This window comes from Apium graveolens, chromosome 5, assembly GCF_009905375.1.
Source record: "Apium graveolens cultivar Ventura chromosome 5, ASM990537v1, whole genome shotgun sequence".
In the NCBI taxonomy this organism is placed as follows: domain Eukaryota; kingdom Viridiplantae; phylum Streptophyta; class Magnoliopsida; order Apiales; family Apiaceae; genus Apium; species Apium graveolens.
The window spans coordinates 54,501,606-54,518,847 of record NC_133651.1 but is presented as its reverse complement, the minus strand read 5'-3'; the positions used below and the strand labels follow the sequence as shown (position 1 = coordinate 54,518,847).

General features: G+C 36.3%; 2 protein-coding genes across 2 annotated transcripts; one reads left to right on the top strand and one right to left on the bottom strand.

Moving 5' to 3' along the window:
• Positions 1-10,497: 10,497 nt before the first annotated feature.
• LOC141660074 (uncharacterized) lies at positions 10,498-12,159 on the top strand. Its single transcript, XM_074467034.1, has 3 exons — positions 10,498-10,873; positions 10,988-11,090; positions 11,388-12,159. Exons 1-3 carry the CDS (start codon positions 10,498-10,500, stop codon positions 12,157-12,159), a joined length of 1,251 nt encoding a protein of 416 aa, XP_074323135.1.
• A 3,186-nt stretch (positions 12,160-15,345) lies between these two features.
• Positions 15,346-16,677, bottom strand: LOC141660073 (serpin-ZX-like). The gene is made up of 4 exons (XM_074467033.1): positions 16,587-16,677; positions 16,289-16,542; positions 16,067-16,188; positions 15,346-15,787 (listed from the first exon to the last, which is right to left on the bottom strand). Exons 1-4 carry the CDS (start codon positions 16,675-16,677, stop codon positions 15,346-15,348), a joined length of 909 nt encoding a protein of 302 aa, XP_074323134.1.
• Positions 16,678-17,242: the final 565 nt, after the last annotated feature.

Genomic DNA, 17,242 nt, shown 5'->3' with positions numbered 1-17,242 from the left:
TTTAATTTTTCCATTAAGTTGAGTTTCAACTTCATTTTTATAGAGCTCAAACTTCTCTATAGCTTCATCTTTACTTTTAAGCAAATAGACATAACAAAACCTTGTAGTATCATCCACAAAAGTAATGAAGTACTTATAACCTTCCCTTGTTTGATTTGATTTTAAATCACACACATCACTGTGAATCAAATCCAAGGGTTTTGTTTGCCTTTCAATTGTTTGAAACAATGATATTGTTAATTTTGCCTCAACACAAATTTCACATTTATGTTTTGAACTAATTTGGAATGTTGGTATATGGTCCAAGTTAATTAATCTACGTACTGTTTCATAATTAACATGACCTTGTCTACCATGCCATAAATTGGAAGACTCAAGCAAGTAAGCAGAATAATTATTGTTCTTATTAATATTCTTCACAGTCATTGCATTCAGCTTAAATAGCCCTTCGGTTACATAACCTTTTCCCACAAACATTCCCTTTTTGGATAAAATAACTTTATCAGATTCAAACACAATACGGAATCCATGCTTATTTAACAGTGAACCAGACACCAAATTCTTTCGGATCTCCGGAACATATAGGACATCATTCAGAGTCAGCTCCTTTCTAGATGTCATATTCAACATAACCTTGCCTTTCCCAAGGACTTCAGATGTTGCAGAGTTTCCCATGAAAAGCTTCTCTCCTGTCTCAGTTGGCGAAAAGGTGTGGAACAACTCCCTGCTAGAGCAAATATGTCTAGTAGCACCATTGTCAATCCACCATTCTTTCGGGTTAGAGCCGATCAGATTCACTTTTGAAACCACAGTAAAAAGACTGATATCAGATATGTCTTGAGCCACATCATCCACCATGTGGGCCTCGTGCTTCTTACGCTTTGGTAGTCTGCACTCAGTTGACTTGTGACCCATCTTGTCACAGTTGAAACACTTTCCTTGAAATTTCTTCTTAGAAATCCCAGCTTTAGGTCCCAAGTTAGGCTTCTTGTCTGGTTTCCCCTTCTTAAACTTGGAGTTCTTCTTGACCTCCACAATATTAGCATTTGAAGAGCCAACAAACCAATTCTTATTGTCCTCCTCGATACGGAGTTTTAGGACAAGGTTTTCCACTAACATCTCTTTACGCTTATACTTCAAATAGTTCTTGAAGTCCTTCCAATCGGGGGCAATTTCTCAATTATAACGGCTACTTGGAAGGCTTCATTCATGGGCATACCCTCAGCTTCCATATCATGCATGATCATCTGAAGGTATTGAACTTGATTAACCACTTTCTTGGAATCCACCATCGTAAACTCAAGGAGTCGGGCCACTATAAACTTCTTAGTACCCGCATCCTTGGTTTTATACTTTCTGTCAAGTGAGTCCCACAGAGCTTTGGACATTTTTAGCACACTATACACCTTGTATAGCGAGTCACTCAAACAGTTCATTATGTAATTTCTACATAAGAAATCCGAGTGGTTCCAAGCTTGGACTGCACTCACTAGCTGAACATCAGTCTCATCTTCTTTCAGCTTAGGTGCATCCTCAGTTAAGAACCTCGCAAGGTTCAACGTGGTCAAGTAGAACAACATCTTTTATTGCCACGTCTTGAAATCCAGCCCACTAAATTTCACCGGGTTTTCCGCATGAGCGGTTACCGGTACAGCCGCATTAGGCACTGCCTCAGCAGTCTTTCCACCAGACAAGCTAGCTCCGTCAACTCCAGACATTTCGAAAAAATTAAGAATATAATATACAAAACTAGTAAGTATAATATCAATTAAAATATCAACAAAATAAATTGATAATATAAAAATACACATAACAGTTTTGTACAAATATGAACACATCATAAAAATAACCATATCTTTGAATCAAATATTCCATATTATAGTGCATTGATAGAGTGATTTCCAGGTAGTTCGGTTAACGCACAAACGACATTATTGGCACCATCCAACCTTACAGAAATTTAATCCCGTTGGTGACAAAATCATTCAATCTCTGAACAATAATATTTCATGTTTAATTTCTTTATTATTTTTTCATTTTGTTTTTTTTAATACAAGGAGTACCGAGCAAGACCAGTACACATGAAGTAAGTGTACATAAACAAATCTTAATAGCTACTAACAAGAGCGAAAAAAACAATTTTTTTCCAGATCAGTTACAGGAACATTCAAGTTAATTAATAATAATTACAAGAAAAATATCAGCATGCCTCAACACTAGATGTATCACTTAAAACAAAATGAAGTCCAGAAAAGTTTATAAAAATATATATGCTAACCAATTAAACCCACCATTAAAAAACGGACAGAACAAATTAGTAAAATTCTAACAAAAAAAATGAAAAAAACCAGACACTATTCTAGTACACCATGTTTTAAAGATATTAATAAAAGAATTATAAATCAAAACTATTACAGGAAAAACACATAACCTAGTAACAGTAAAACAAGAGAACTGAGTACATAATCCTTGTAAATAATTTCAATTCCAATTAAAGAACAAACAGAAGAAAAAAAAACAAATTATTATATACACCAAACAAGCAATTCTAGTACCTAATTTGGCTAAAGATTGAGCCTGACAAACAATTAAAAAAGAAATAATCGTCCTGGACAACCTGCTAACATTTGAGATATATTATATACCACAACAAAGTTCATCATCAATATAATATACATAGAAAACATAATAATAACAGTAGCCTAATCCTCAACTAAACCAAATATTATTATTTAAAACACCAACTCTACATGACGACACTTATTTAGACACGTAACCAAGCATGACAAAAGAGGTTCTCCTATATAGCATGGCAAAAGTGTATAAGAACGCATATGAATGGAGAAGATAAATGATCAACCTACTAATTTTAGCGGTAAGGATACAATTAATATGAGATGCATATATATAAGAAAAACAATATCAATAACATCATAATAAAATAACTATACTCCCAAAAATATCCAAATAAATTAGTTTATTGCTCAAACCAATTTATATAAATTATGGGATCTATTTTAAGCTTGTAGAGAGTATAATATATAATTTACCTGAAATTAAAAATATAAGGACAAAATACCGAAAAAATTATTCGAGGCACGTGAGCACCACGCTATCCTTAAAACAGATGAGCCCCTTCCGTATGTGCTTGAAGGTGGTGTGGCTTCCGTCTCCCAGGATACAACGAACAAAGGTAGTCTCAAGCACTTAAAGACCCGCCTTCTACGAACTGACTAAACAACCCTTTCTATCTCACAGAAACAAGAACTTAGAGCACTAAGAGGAATGCAAGAAAATGATCATTTTATGATTTTTTGTCTGTATAAAACCAATGAGGTAAGACCTCTTTTTATAGGGGAAATGAACTTGTAACTTATAAAAGTAATGACGTAAGACCTCTTTTTATCAAAATTAATGTTATTCAATTTGATGAAGTAAATTATAATAAAATTATCTAATAAACCACGCCATCATCAAGCTGGAATCAATTTGATTTTGAAGTAAGTCCACATCACTTGTTCTATTGTTTGTTTGACTTTGGTCCAGTGATATTGGTATATGATCCGAAAAAATATCTCTTGGCACAAAGTCTGGATTTGCATCAATCCCTTTAAAAATTGTATCTCCACTGAAATTTAGTCTAATATAATTATGCAGTGTCATTATTGCGACAACGATATTCCTTTGAGCACCAAACCAGTAGGAAGGCATATTTGATAAAATCTTCCACAGTTTTTCCAAACTCCAAAAGTTCTTTCGATGCAACTTCTAAGTGATGAATGTGCTTAATTAAAAATTTCTTTGTATCCTTGTGCTGGTTGACCACGCCGAAATTCAGGAAGATGATATCTAACTGCTTTATATGGGCCAACATATTTCACTGATTGAGGATATCCTCCATCTACCAAGTAGTATTTACCTGTATCATTCATTAAAATATTAGTTCACATATATAACTTCAAATGTATTAACGTGATAAATCTTACAATGTGGTGGAGATGGAAAATTAGAATTTGACATATTAATGGCTGTATTAAAAATACGAGCGTCGTGAGCTGTGCCTTCCCAACCTGCTAGAACATATGTAAAACGCATGTCAAAACTACAGGTCGTCATAATATTTTGCGTTGGTTACAATGCAAACATAACATCATTCTTGGTTACAAGATCAGGTTTCAATCTCTTCTTGCGAAATTTAGCATACTCCTTGTTAATCTGCAAATTAATTAAATATAGAAAAATGTATAAATTATATATGAATCAAAATTCCAAACAAGTGCTAATAAGAATCAAAATTAATAAATACTCGAATGAAATTGGATATAATGATGTAGAATACCTTGATTTTATCCCACCAATCAGTAGATGCATCTATCGTTTCCAACCTAGGATCCCAATCTAATCCAGTTTCTTTACTAATTAATTCTTTCCATAATTTCCATTCTGTCTTTAACAAATCCCACTTGTTTTTTAACTTGCCTTTGTCATATTTGAAGCTAGTAATGCTCTGGAAATTAGAAACAACAAATTGCCATCCTTCGACAGTGAAATGCGTAGAAGGGCGCATTCCTTTCTGAATAGCTTGTATACAAATATCACAGAATGTGTGTGTAGTACTCATGGTCCATTTTGCTTTAGAAGACCTCCTAGGTTCTTGTATCGACTCTTGGGTTGTGTTCTTTTCATTATTATTTGCCATCTTGTATAGTTACAACCAAGAGAAATTATATATAATAATTTACTATGTGAAAAGTTAGAAAATCATTGGCAGGATGTAAGATAAAAAAAATATACCACATACATAAATTGATATTTTTATAGCATATAAAAAATTAAAAAAAAAATAAGCAAATTAAAAAACAAGCAAAAAAACAAGTAAATTTCAGAAGGTAACCGCTAACAAATTTAAAAAACAGTAAAACTAACTAACAAAGTGGTTTATCAAAAATAAGCGCATATAAATAAGCACAACATACAAAATGAAAGTGGTTTATCAAAAATAAAGGATTATGCATATTTTTCTTAGGGAAATCATTGCTGCTTGTTTGCACTAATATAATAAAAACTAAACATATGTTACACACTCTAAAAGTGAAAACAGGGAAATGCAGTGTGTAAAGCCAAGTGCAGTGGAGGTGTAATGTATTGTACTCTTACATAATTCTACATGTACTCTTGCCCCTGCATACATGATGTAGCATTGTGTGCATAACATGATAAACAATCACTTGAATAAAAATTGAAGCTCAAATCGCACAATTCTTGTGTTCTCTGTAATTTTTGTGTTAACAATCTAGCTTGACTACTTACGCCAAGACACCAAAAATGAGTTTGACCCTCTCCGCTCCAATGTTCTAGTCAATACACTAGTTTACGCCCTCTCGCTCATCTCATGCTGTCACATAGCCAACACAAGCCACTTGATAACATGTGTTTTTAAACTACTTTATTATTTTAAATAAGTCATGCATTATTTAAGTCTAGGAAAACTGGTATTTTAAGTCTGCAAACTCAACTCTCTCTGTTTTTGGCCAAATGATGAAGCAACCATACTAGCTAAGAGCACAATCTAGATTTTCTAACAAAGTTGTAAATGAATCAAAAAATTTGGTGTGGGTATTGATATTATTTATATATAATATGTTATGATGTAAGGATCGGATGGTCTTTAGATTCTTATAAAGTGGTTTAACTATATAAATTGACAGAATCAATCTTAGTAAAAGGTAAAGAAAAAAGAAGTATTAACTACCAAACTTTGAGTGTAGTAGAAAATGTATGTTCATTGTGTTGTGGGCTTTCTGGCATGCCTTTTCAAGTCTGAGTGTGAGCCTATTCAGTCATGAATACTACTATATAATTCTTCTTCTTATTCGATTAGAGTGTGATATATATAGACAATTAAGGGTATGTGTCTATGGCTCTATGCATGTAGAGAGAGATCAAAGGGATGGAAGCACCCACACTCCAGTCCATGGACAACAAAGTGAATACTTTCTTTGTGGACTATGCATACATGCATGGTACCACATAAATTATAGATATAGTACAAACTACACATCAAGATATCACATACAAAAATAAAGTCAACATATATGTTATAATATAGGTGTTTGTATTAACATATAAAAGTAAGAGATGAGCTTGTAATTGTACCCGGAGATAGGCTAATGTTTATCTCTGCCTGTGAACTCCCTGAACACTGTTGTACACCCACTTGATAAACCCTAATAAACCCTACGCTCATATATGAATATATATAAAGATGTTAGTTGTTTTATATTTATATGTTACTAGTAATTATTTTTAATGATAATACGTTAAATTATTGTACATGTATTTGATAAATCTGTAAGTTGGAACAATTATCTTTTAAAATGTTAATATATAAGTGTTTGTTGGGGTTTGATGGGTGATCTGTTTCTGCTGCCCGCACCAGCTGCTGTTTCTAAAAGCATTACTTGTCTGCTTTCCCAAAAAGCGGCTTTTTAATAAAAAAACACGGTTACAAAAAACTGCTTTTAAATTTACCAAACACTTCTCAAACCCGCTTTTTAGGAAAAAGCTTCTGTTACTTTCTGCAACAGCAATCCCAAACACAGTCATAGTTTACCTTTTGAAAATTTCGTTGAGCTGTTTAAAAACCTACTGAGAAAATATGGCTGTGATGAATGCAAAAGGTTCACAAAAAGTTCCTAAACGTTCACGTGTAAATTAGGTAATTGACAACTTTCATAATACTAAGATAGGACCTTTCATACTGAATTTTATCTTGTCAATTGACATGGCCTGTTTTGTTATTGTCCTCTCGTCATTATAGTTCTGGTTCTTAGTTGTTGTCTTCTCAATCATCATTTTATCACTGTCATGGATTTGATACAAGGCATGAATGTCATTTCATTGGTGGACGAGGAAGAACGAGGTCTTGAGATAGAGCAATCAGTGGGAGATGTGACTGGTTTGCAGATTCAAGGTTTCGATCCAAAACTCTGTGTGGTTGGAAGATTTATATCTGAAGGAAAGGTGGATTTTATGGCAATGCAACACACTATGGCCACCCTATGGAAACCTGGGAGAGGAGTCTATATGAAGGAGTTAGATTTGAATCTATACTTGTTCCAGTTTTATCATGAGTTAGATGTTAAGAGGGTGATGGAGGGATGCCCATGGTCTTTCAACAGATGTGCACTGGTTATGGCTCGCTTAAAACAAGGTGAAAATCCGAGAAATATTGATCTGAATGCAATGGATATATGGGTACAGGTACATGATCTGAGACCTGGCTTCATGTAAGAAAAAGTATTGCAGGTTATTGGAAACTACGTGGGTAAGTTTGTCGCTGGATGTCCCAACAATTTCACTAGAGTATGGCGGGATTATACGAGAATTCGCATATCCATTGATTTACGAGTGCCTCTGAAAAGACGAATGAAGATCAAAATGACAGGAGATGAATGGTTCTAGGTCAACTTTAAATATAAAAACATACCAACATTTTGTTTTATATGTGGCATTGTTGGTCATGCTGAGAAATTTTGTGGTAAACTGTTCGAAATGCCAGAAGCTGATATTGTATTGTCAAGCCTTACGGTCCATGGTTGTGAGCTCCATTCAGAAACCAAATTAAGCCAATTGGTGCCAAATGGCTGCGAAACGGCATGAATGTCGGTGATTCAAGCTCAGGGAAGGAGAAACATGTTGTTAATTCTGATAGGGATGACGTCAATCAAGATCCACAAAACTCTCCAATAATTGTGGAGTCCGGTAAACGAGGAGAAATTAGAGGGATAACAGGATTTCAAAATACTATCATGGGCGCGGTAAAAGAGCATAATAATAATACTGTAACAGATTCTCAGATAAATGTGGAGTAAATCAACGCAAGAAATATATCCATTATTGAATCAAAAAAGAGGAGAATAGATAATGGGCTGGATATCAATAATTTTTGGGCCAAAATAAAGATATTATCATGGAATCTGAGGGGGAGATCTTGTCTGAGATTAATGAGGAAACAACAGATAACAGCAGCATGCCAAAAAACGTGTTTGGGGCGAGTACTCATGGGAGTGCTCGCCTATCATTATGAGTATCTTACGATGGAATTGCCATGGGCTTGGGACCCCATAGGCTTTTCAATTCCTAAAGGAGATAGTTCTCCTGAAGAAACCCGATTTTGTCTTTATAAGTGAGATTTTATGTAAACAAGCAACAGTGGAGAGTTTTAGGCAATCAGTTGGTTTTGAAGGAAGTGTAGCTGTTGAAACGCAGGGACATAGCGGAGGTATTGTAATGATTTGGAGGCATCAAAATGAAGTAACATTGCAATCTTTTAATAAGAATCATATTGACATAGTAGTTGCAAATAAAGATGGTAATACGTTCAGAGTGACTGGTGTTTACGGAGAACCGGATATAAGAAAGAGAGCAGAAACCTGGAGCTTAATTCGACTGTTATCAAGTCGTAATACTCTGCCATGGTATTTGATAGGTGATCTAAATAATGTATTATCTCATGCTGATAAAAAGGGTGGCAGACCATATCCCTCTCAATTAATTCAAGGTTTCAGGGATGTTATAGAAGACTACAACTTGTCGGATATGGATTTGATTGGTTATCCATTTACTTGGGAGAGAGGTTCAACAGCAGCAGATCGTATTGAAGTAAGGCTTGATCGCGCTTTAATTTCTGCTAATTTTCAGAACATGTTCCCAGAGGCCAAGTTATATAACTTGGAAGTTTCAACTTCTGATCATTGTCCCATTTTGTTGGACCTGCACAGCACGATATTTGGTTTTCAAACAAAGAGCTTCAGATTTGAAAATGCCTGGTTACGAGAACCGATGTGTCAACGGATCGTAGAAGATGTTTGGAGCAGTGGTATGAGCCGATCTTTTTATAAAAAACTGGAGGAGTGCTCAGAAATTCTCTCGAGTTGGGGCAAGGATATAACGGGAAGCTTCAAAAACAGTATTAATCAATGTAAGAGAGCAATTTAAATTCTAAAAGGAAGACGAGATGATGAGTCTTTAGCCACTCTTAGAGAAGAACAGAAAAAGCTCTCGGAAATTTATGCGCAACAGGAAGTTTTTTGGCGCCAGCGATCGAAGCAATTGTGGCTCAGAGAAGGAGATCGTAACAACAAGTTTTTTCATGCCTCAATGAAAAATAGGCGAGCTTTCAATCATATTAAAAGTCTAAAAAACAGTGAGGGCCAGGAGGTGCAATGGAATAATGGTTTGGAGGAAGTGATAACTGGCTATTTCTCTAGTCTGTTCCAAGCGTTTAACATGGAGTGGGCTGAAATTGTTCAATGCATCGATAGAAAAATTACAACTGCTCAGAATGACATGCTGCTAAGCCCAGTTTCGGATGTTGAGGTTAAACAAGCCTTGTTTCACATGCATCCAGAGAAAAGCCCAGGCCCTGATGGCATGACACCGGGCTTTTATCAAAAAATTTGGAACATTCTTAGTGCAGATGTGATTAAAGTGGTCAGGCAATTTTTCGACACGGGTGTTCTTGATGAGAAGCTCATTGCGACCAATATTGCATTAATTCCTAAGAAGAGGAACCCTCAATCTATGAAGGATTTGCGTCCAATCTCTCTTTGCAATGTACTTTATAAAGTCATCTCCAAGGTACTTGCAAATCGGCTTAAAAAGATTATTGACGCAATTATTTCGGATACTCAAAGTGCATTCATTCCGGGCCGATTAATTTCTGATAATATTATGATTGCACATGAGTTAATGTATTCTATGAAAAGAAAAACAACAGGAAAACAAGGTTGGATGGCTCTCAAGATTGATATGAGCAAAGCCTATGATCGAGTCGAGTGGGACTTTTTGGCTACAGTATTGATAAAACTGGGCTTTGATCATAAAGTAGTGAGTATGTATATGGCCTGCATTTCTTCAGTAACGTACCAGGTTGCTCATGTTGGTAAGGTCTTTGGCTCCATTATACCTTCTCGAGGCATAAGACAGGGGGATCCCCTCTCTTCATACCTGTTTCTAATATGCATCGAAGGACTAACATCTTTTATTCATAGCTATGAGAGGAGAGGTCTTTTGCAGGGTATTAGGGTTGCCCATTCAGCCCCATCTATTTCACATATATTTTTTGCAGACGATTGTTACATCTTTTGCAAAGCAGATGTCACATGTGCGGGTCATGTTCAAGATATGCTGCAAACCTTTGAACAGGCCTCAGGGCAGCAGATTAATATCGATAAGTCCTTAGTTATATTCAACAAAAATGTTAGCAACAACCTGAAGGACAGTTTGTGCGAGCACTTGGGTTTTAAGGAAGCAGGTGAAGATTGCTTATATTTGGGGTTACCAAGCTTCCTGCATAAAAAGAAAATAGTAGCTTTTGGCTATATCAAAGAAAAGCTGCAAGACAAATTACAAGGTTAGGACAAAAAGAAGTTATCACGTGGAGGTAAGGAAATTTTGATTAAGTCTACTGCTCAAACTCTTCCAAACTACACCATGAGTGTCTTTTTGCTTCCTATGGATACATGTAAGGAGCTGGAACGCTCTATGTGTAAATTTTGGTGGAACACAGATGCAGCAACAGGAAAATCTATTCATTGGATGTCATGGGAAAGAATGAGCAATAGAAAGAGTGAGGGAGGAATGGGATTTCGGAGTGTGCATGAATTTAATGTTGCATTGTTGGGTAAGCAGGTTTGGAGGTTATTGGTTCACCCGGATAAGCTTGTATCAAGAATTTTCAAGGCCAGATATTATCCAACGGGCTCGATATTATCAGCAAATCTTGGCAGCAATCCCAGTTACATTTGGAGGAGCGTATTAGCAGCTCATCATCTGGTGAAACAAGGAGTCTCATGTCGTGTAGGGAGTGGTCAGTCTATTTTTATAAAGGATATTCCATGGTTGCCAGATATCCTTGATCCGTACGTGCATACCAGTTCTGAGTCTTTGATTAATCAACCTGTATCCTCTCTTATGATTACAGGTACTAAACAATGGGATGTGGACCTCGTTCGAGATATCTTCGATGACAGAGACTCTAATCTTATTTTATCTATACCTTTGTGGGACGATAATGAAGACAACTGGTATTGGAGACACGATAAACTGGGAATCTATTCGGTTAAAAGTGCATATATCACATTGCAATGCAGTAGGAGGCAGAGTTTGAATGATAATACAAGCTTCTGGAGGAAATTATGGAATCTCAAAGTTCCTCCAAAAGTTAAAAATTTTCTTTGAAGATCGATTTCGAATTGCCTACCCACTAAAGATCTTCTCCGTGTCAAACAAGTTCGCGTTAACAGTTGGTGTCCAGTTTGTAATGAGGATACAGAGACCATCTTGCATTCTTTGGTATTGTGCTCTTTTGCATAGAACTGTAGGATTGCAGCAGCTCTTCCCGTGATTACAGGCGAGTATCAATCTTTTGGTGACTGGCTTCAGCTGGTGTTTGAACAGTGTGACAATTCCTCAGTCATAGTTTCAGTTATGCTGTGTTGGATGTTGTGGAAGAATCGTAACGATCTAGTTTGGACTCAAAAATGTTTAACAGCTATGGAGGTCATGCAGTCAGCGTTGTCCGTTCTTAATCAATGGCAATTCGTCCAAGACAAATCTTTTGATAACTCTTTGGATTTTATTCTTCCTGAAGAAGGTCAAGCAACTTGGCAAGCTCCATCATGTAACAAGATTAAGATTAATACTGATGCGGTGCTCTTTAGTAATTTGAACAGGTATAGTCATGCTCAGGTCGTTCGTGATCATAATGGTGAGTTAGTTGAGGCAATGTCCAAATGCTCTCGGGGCTTAGTCAATCCAGAAGCAGTTGAAGCAATGGGAATTCGCGAAGCGTTGAGCTGGGTAAAACAAAAACAGCAGCATGATGTGATAGTGGAAACGGACTGCCTGGTGATGGTCCAATGGATTCGAAGTTCCTACGCTGCTTTATCCTATTTAGGTAGGCTAATTGACGAGTGTAGGCAACTTTTAGTGGATTTGCAGGATAAAAACGTGATGTTAAGATTTGTAAAACGATTTGCAAATAATGTAGCCCATTATCTAGTGTGTTATAACTCTTCTTTAGCTGATCGTAGGTGGGAAAAGGAAAATGTCCATTCAGAATTTCTTTCTATTTTGTGTAATGATTTGAAGTAATAAAAGTTCTCTTCTCTTTCGGCAAAAAAAAAGATAGGACCTTTCATAATACTAAGATAGGACTTAGCATGAATACATATGCGTCCACAAATCTAAACGTTATTAAATATTGTGGCACGTCATTTGGAAAACAATTTGAGAACCAATTTGGAAAATTATTAAGAAAATATTTGGGACATTCTCCTTTTATATGTTTTTATTGTCAGTATTTTCCTTTTATATGTTGATTACTGATGATTTCCCTCGCGCAAAACAGAGAAGTTCAATATGGAAGGAGGTGCAGTACGAAGAAAAGCTATGATAATATCCATATATAATTTTAGTATGATACTTGGTAATATTGAACCATCGTCCTTATAAATAGGGCTGTCAAAAAAATTCGAAAAATCCGATATTCGTCCGAAAAATCCGCACCCGTATTCGAGAAAAAGCGGATATTATCCGTATCCGAGAAAAAACGGATATTATCCGTATCCGAATTCGGGATATTCGAATCCGAAACTAAATACATATATGATATTTAATTTATATAAATATAAAATTATATATAATTTAAAATTTATTTTTTTAGTTTATAGTGCGTGTAAATGTATTAAATAATATGTTTATACAAATTTTATATATATTGTACACTTACTTTATAAATATATTATGTGTATTTAATCGTAGAAAATGTTCTATAATTAACGTCAAAACGGTAGGAGTAACAAAAAAATTCAAAAAATCCGGTATTCGTCCGAAATATCCGTATTTGTATCCGAGAAAAAGCGGATATTATCCGTATCCAAAATAAAGCTGATATTATCCATATTCAAATCCGATGATTGCGGTTAGACAGCTATAGCTATAAATAAAGGTGTTCAATGTTTTTTTGATTGACGCACCTATCGATAGAACAAATAGCATAACAACAATACGTAATTTTATAGTTTGCTTATGGCTCAAAACAACTCTCTCCTCGAGGCAACCAAGTTGATGTGTCGTTAACCCTAGCAAAACACCTTCTATTAAACTATGGCCAAAATTCAAACCTAGTCTTCTCTCCTATATCAATACAAGTTGTTCTTAGCTTGCTTGCTGCTGGTTCCAGTGCCGAAACTCTCCAGCAGCTTCTCTCTTTTCTTAAAGCTGGAAGTATAAATGAACTCAACGCTGTCTATGCACATCTTATCGATGTTGTTTTCGCTGATGGTTTCTTTCCTCCGGAGGTCCTATCGGAGCCGTTGCCAATGGTGTTTGGCTTGGCGAGTCTTTAACTTTCATGCCTGCTTACCAAGATGTTGTGGAATCTATGTACAAGTAGGCTTCTCATCGTGCTGATTTTGAGAACAAGGTCAGGTTTTACACCCTTATAAGTGCCTTTAAGTGTGATGAATTGTGCTTTATGCGGGATTTCTAATTACCTGATGTAATTTATATATAAAGTATGTACATGATTTGATGATGGCTTATTGACTCGGCTTTACGGTATTTGATTAAATTAAGCAAGATGAACATATAGGTAACTAATATGATTATATTAAATCTTAATCTAACACACTCGCCCTCACTTTATAGTTTATGCCAAGTTAGGCATTGTAAACATGTTTATCTACGTTTGGTTCTTGGCTTTTATTTGATTTGATTAACACTATAGATGAGTTGATTATATTGAACCTAATATACTTGTGCAGGCTGAGGAGGCAAGAAGTATAGTTAATTCCTGGGTTAAAGAGAAGACCTATGGCCTCATCAAAGATATTCTTTCTCCTGGTTCTGTTAATGAATTAACTAAGCTTATTCTAGCCAATGCCTTGTATTTCAAAGGAGAATGGATTTTCCCGTTCAATGCATCCTCTTCAAAACACTTTGACTTCCACTTGCTCGATTCTAGCTCTGTTCAAGTACCATTCATGACCACCAACAAGAGGCAATTTATAAGTGTTTTTAATGGTTTCAAAGTGCTAGAGCTTCCTTATCAACGAGGTCAGAGCCAAAATCAGGAGGAAAGGCAATCCTTTTCCATGCGCATTTTGCTTCCACATGCAAGAGATGGCCTGCCAGCATTGGTAAAGAAAGTTGGTTCAGAATCTGGATTCCTTGACCGCCATGTTCCAAATCGAAGAGTTAAAGTTGGAGAGTTTAGGATTCCTAAATTTAAATTTGAGTACAGTATAGAAGCATATTGAAGAGTCTACAGCTGGTCTTGCCCTTTGATCCATTCACAGGTCTCACAGAGATGGTGCTTGATTCCTTGCCTCTCTTTGTCTCCAAAATATTCCATAAATCCTTCATTGAAGTCGATGAAAAAGGCACTGAAGCCGCTGCTGCAAACTTCCGCTCATCGTCCAATTGAGGTTGTAATTGACTTTGTAGCAGACCACCCATTCTTGTTCGTCATTAGAGAAAACACTACCGGAATGGTTCAGTTCATTGGACACGTGCTTAATCCTTCAGCTACTAGCTAGTCTAAGTTGCCATGACCTGTTGGTCTTTGTGGCGTGCTCGAAATGGATTAGTTTGGCAAGGTAAAAGTTCTGCGGCTAACTTAGTGATTTCATCTGCTATTCCTTACCTTAATCAATGGAAAGATGCTCAAATTAATGATTCTGATGCAGGGGAACATAGTTCCTCCAGTGAACATCGGATGGTCCATGATGTTAATACGATTAAGGTCAATGTGGATGTTTCAGTTGTTAGGCGGGAATGATAACTTTGGTACTGGTTGGATAGCAGGGTTATTGTGGAATCGGATTGTCAAGTCGTTGTTCATGCAATCTATAATGTCATTCAAATGAATTCTCCATTTGGTTTGATTATCTCAGATTGTAAAAGTTTGATGGCTAGTTTAAACAATATTTCTATTGTAATACTTTTGGAAGTGCACCAAACCACCACATACAAACATTTACATTGAATCAGATTGATAGATTTTAGTTTAAAGTTTTCATCGTTCCGAATTAAATCACAAGAACAATTTCACTCGATTTACTCAGAATACATTATGAAGCGAAGTACTATTATAGAACTTAATTTTAATTAACTATGACCATCGAAAATGCCTTAAATAGAAGGATCAAGGAATGAGTATCAAACAACGAAAAACCAGTAGCTACAAAGGCTCTAGATTAAGGGCTATAGTAATCTGCTGCAAACAATTAGATGGAATAATTAGAAGGTAGAGGATTAAGACTAGTTAGCAGCAGTTTAAGTTATTGAAGGGTTAAGCACATGTCCCATGAACTGCACAATGCCAGTGGTGTTTTCTCTAATGACGAACAGAAAAGGATGGTCTGCAACAAAGTCGACCGTCTTAATCTCATTCAGATAACGCCGGCCACATCCCAGACCATAAGAACCAACAGTTGCAGCAGCAACTTCGGTGCCCTGTTCATCAATTTCGATAAATGATTTATGGAATATATAGGAGACGAAGAGAGGCATAGGATCAGACACCATCTCACTGAGACCTACACATGGATCAAAGGGAAAGACTAGCCCTAGACTCTCTAACGCTTTTGATGCTTCAATTGCATACTCAAATTTAAATTTTGGAATCCTCAACTCTCCAACTTTGACTCTCTCACGTGGAGAATAACAAGAAATCCTGGTTGTGACCCGGCTCTCTCTACTAAAGCTGGCAACCCATCTTTTTCATCAGGGAGGAATATAAACGAGGAATATAAACATGGAAAAGGAATGCTGTTCATCCTCATCTTCGGGGTGGCCTCGTTTATAAGGAAGCTTCCTCCCTTGTTCATAAGAAAGCTTCAACACTTTGAAGCCCTTACAAACGCGTATATATTGCATCTGCCTGCTAGTCATGAAGGGTACTTGAATAGAGCTAGAATCGTCACCTAGGAGGTGGAAGGCAAAGTCTTTTGTATAGGCTGCATTAAACGGGCGAGTCCATACACCTTTGAAATACAGGGCATTGGCTAAAATGAGCTTAGCCGATCTCTGAACTGAATGCGGAGGAAGAATCTCTTTGATAAGGTCGCCGGTCTCCTTTTCAACCCACAAATTAACTATATTTCTTACCTCCTCAGCCTGCACAATTAAGTTTCTTAAATTTAATAAAATTAATGATCATGCTACCAATCCTCAGAACGTTGTTACATGTTCAAATACTTTAAAACAAAAAAAAAACCTGACCTTGTTCTTGAAATCGACACGATGAGAAGCCAGCATGTTGGTAAGAAGGGTTGAAAGTTAAGGACTCGTCAAGCCAAACACCATTGGCAACGAACACAACAGGACCACCAGAGGAGGAAGCATCAGCGAAAACAGCATCAACAAGATGCGCATAGACAGTATTAAGGTCATCTATACTTTTAGCTTTAAGAAAAGTGAGAAGTTGCTCTAGGGTTTTACCACTAGAACCAGCCGCAAGCAAGCTGAGAACTACTTGTATGGATATAGGAGAAAGACTAGGTTTGTATTCTTGCCATTGTTTAACATAAGGCGCTTTGCTAGGGTTAACGACACATCAATTTGCTTCTTGCGCAAATGTTGAGAGGCCTTGCTCAAGGGAGTCATACGTCGATCTAGAGAATTATGATTCTTTTGATAAACAATTTTAATTCTAATTTCTCAGGAGAATAGAGAGTTATATTATCTATAGAATTTGAGCCTCCCTGTTTAACTTCCTGAGTTCTCGGACTGATCCCCGCAAATATCTTACTTCCTTATTTTAGAATACCGTCTTTTTAATAGTTTTGTTTTTATAAAACTACATTCTTGTCAAAGGGACCTACTAATAATCACGTGTCAGGTAACGTTTATCCAACACAACACTCACTCGCTGCGGTTGGATGATCCAATATGTGTCATGAAACGTTTATCCAATACATCTCACTCCCCATCCAACGACCAAGATTTAAAAAAAAATTATCCGGTCCGTGCATAATATCCGCGGAAAGGTTGGCTTTTGCGGTTATTAAACGCGGCTTTCCGTTCCGCGGATATTATACGCGGAAGTATTGCACTTGCAGTTTAAAAATCCTAAACGATTATACTTTCATTTTTGTACCACTTTTGTCAAATTGGAGAGCTAATTTAGGGAATTTCTCGCTATTATTCATCCTTACTCACTAATTTCCAT